General features: G+C 37.2%; 1 protein-coding gene across 1 annotated transcript; it reads right to left on the bottom strand.

Moving 5' to 3' along the window:
* Positions 1-1,086: 1,086 nt before the first annotated feature.
* LOC130046750 (uncharacterized) lies at positions 1,087-2,421 on the bottom strand. The gene has a single exon (XM_056139549.1). It carries the CDS (start codon positions 2,223-2,225, stop codon positions 1,629-1,631), a length of 597 nt encoding a protein of 198 aa, XP_055995524.1. The 5' UTR covers positions 2,226-2,421; the 3' UTR covers positions 1,087-1,628.
* Between the last annotated feature and the right edge of the window lie 266 nt (positions 2,422-2,687).

Below are 2,687 nucleotides of genomic sequence, written 5' to 3'. Positions count from 1 at the left end.
CCTCTAAGAAAAAAAATGTGCAGTTGTGGATTCATATTCTGATTAGGTCTGTCAAAATGTTTCGCGCTGATGGACTGTCGAGTTACGTCACGCATCACCCTGATTATTGATTTATTCAAAGAGGAATAACTCTAATATCATTCACTTATACACTCGTCGCCGAGTTTTTGTCGGCAACGTAGTTGCCAAAATTAAGGTCGTAGAATTCAATTCTGGTGTTATTTTTTATGTACAGCGAAAAATTAATTAATTGGAAAATTCTCAAAATGGCGTCGCTTGGCACAAGGAAAACGGAAAACTCTAGAAATATGAGAGAAAAATACTCTCTTATGAGTTGCCATGAAATATTAAGGTGATTCCACCCTCGGGGTTGCAAAAAAGCGGTAAAACCCTCGGCAAAGCCTCGGGTTTCACAGCTTTTTTGCAACCCTCGGGTGGAATCACCTTATATTTCATGGCTACTCATAAGAGAGTCTTATAGTCATATTTATGCTACATATGTTACCCATAACTGGTGACATTGACATTATTTTTCCCACAACTCTCGCCAATTGTCTCGCCGTCACTTTAGGAAAACACTTCACCAATTGCTGTAAAGAAGCAACTGTGTCGTCAAGACGTCTTTTGGGCACTGAAATAGAAAAAGACTTTGAATCCCACAAAATTCCTAACCATTCTAAATTCTGAGTTGGATAAAATACTGATTTTTCAATATTGATAAGTAGCCCAAATTCTGATAAACTACTTTTGATGAATTCAGAAACTGACAAACATTCATGTTTAGATGATGCGAATACGAAACCGTCATCTAGGTAAAGAACTATTTTTATTCCCCTTTTTCTCCAGAATTTAACAATAGGTCTTAGACATTTCGTAAAAATAAATGGAGCGGATGACAAACCAAACGGAAGCACGGTATAACAATAAAACTTGTCATTCCATGAGAACCCGAGATATGTTTGGAAACTATCAGATATATCTATATGATGGTAACCGGATTTAAGATCAAATTTTAAGCAATAACAATCTTTTTCAAAATAATCGATGGCTGTTTTCCAATCTTCAAACTTTATTCTTTCATATCTCACATAATTTATTCAGTCTACTCAAATCTAGTATCAATCTCTTTTTCGACCTGTTTTCTGCTACGCTGAGAGGACTTACAATATATGGTTTGTTTGTAACTTCTACGACACAACCCGCCTTAATTAACTGAGATATTTCTGATGTGACAAAATCAGCGTTAATTTGTGCAGATTTATTATTTTTAAAATTCATAGACGGTGGTATGGAGACAAAAGGAATTTCATAACCAGAATGTACTATTTTCAAAATATATTGAAAAGCCCCTATTTCCTCCCATTTACTGTAATGCCTTTTTAGACTATGTTTTATACCGCATTCCGTTTTACTCTTTTCAACAACACAAGTCAAACAACCTGTATACTTATCATTGACTTTGAGTGGCCTTTCCCTTTGGGCAGTTGGACTTCCAGTGCCCTGTTGCGAAACAGTTGAAACAAACGTCGTACAGCATAGGCTGTCTCCTTGACTGCTTGTTTCTGCCCTGGCCGTAGAGAAATGACTGTTGTTGCTGCTGATGAAACGCAGGAAAGGGTTGAAAAGTATTAGAAGCCCCAGGAAAAGCCAATTGAGCTGGAGATCCCGCTGCTGCTGGTGTTTTTTTGCGTCCCATAAGGCTGAAATCTCTTGTTCTGCTTTTGGTGTCTGAGGGCCCTGTTTTCTGCACTGCGGATCTTCTTTTCATCATCAGAGTTGTCTGCGATTTCGTTACACTGATATTCGTTGACGGTTTTCCACCCTGCAGGAGACGAATCTGCTATGCGTATATGCTTCTGACGAGTTTTCAGTTTTTTACTTAGGTCGGAAATAATGCTCAATGACTCCGAATCTTTCAAATCAAAGGCTCTCGACTCTAATTTCTCTAAGCCCTCTAGTAACTCAGCATTAAACTCAAATTGAATTCGGTTACCTTCGGACTTGATCTTGTGCAGAGAATTTTCTTTAAGCTTCTTTGAAATCGACTCTGACTGCTCGGCTTTTAATTGTCCCGAGAAAGTTTTAAATTGGGACTGTATAACTCCCGTAAATAATTTGACAATATCTGAGACTTCCAGTGTAGAATTCCCTCCTGTGTTTTCTTTTGTCAATCTATCAGTATCTAAAGTCAACTCGTCACCCGAATCGCCCATATTACGTGTCATAGAGAGAGTAAAAAAGACGTGTTATCTGCACTTAAAAGAGCCTTCGAATGGCTATAAATCTTTCCGCGCTAACAGCGGTCAGTTAAAACCCGTGCTATGAATATTTAAATGTCACCTGACAAGGTGACCAGCATTACAACCAATAGATTACACGTATAAATAAACACGAACACGTGTTATTCCACCTTTAATAAATACATTTTGTATTCTATATTTTCCATTTGTATTGTATAATTTTCCATTTGTATTCTATATTTTCCATTTGTATTATATAATTTTTTCGTTTGTATTGTATAATTTCCATTTGCATTGCAAAATCTTTCATTTGTATTGCATACGAGGGATTGTTTATTTTGATTTGTTACGAAGGATTCCATTAGTTTAGGTCCCACTTATATTTAGCCGTCACCAGCTGCAGGTGACGTACCACAAACAGACTTACTATGCTACGTGTACGCTCAC

Source organism: Ostrea edulis, chromosome 6, assembly GCF_947568905.1.
Source record: "Ostrea edulis chromosome 6, xbOstEdul1.1, whole genome shotgun sequence".
Classification (NCBI taxonomy): domain Eukaryota; kingdom Metazoa; phylum Mollusca; class Bivalvia; order Ostreida; family Ostreidae; genus Ostrea; species Ostrea edulis.
Note: the sequence above shows the minus strand (reverse complement) of the source record. Positions and strands in the feature narration are given on the sequence as shown.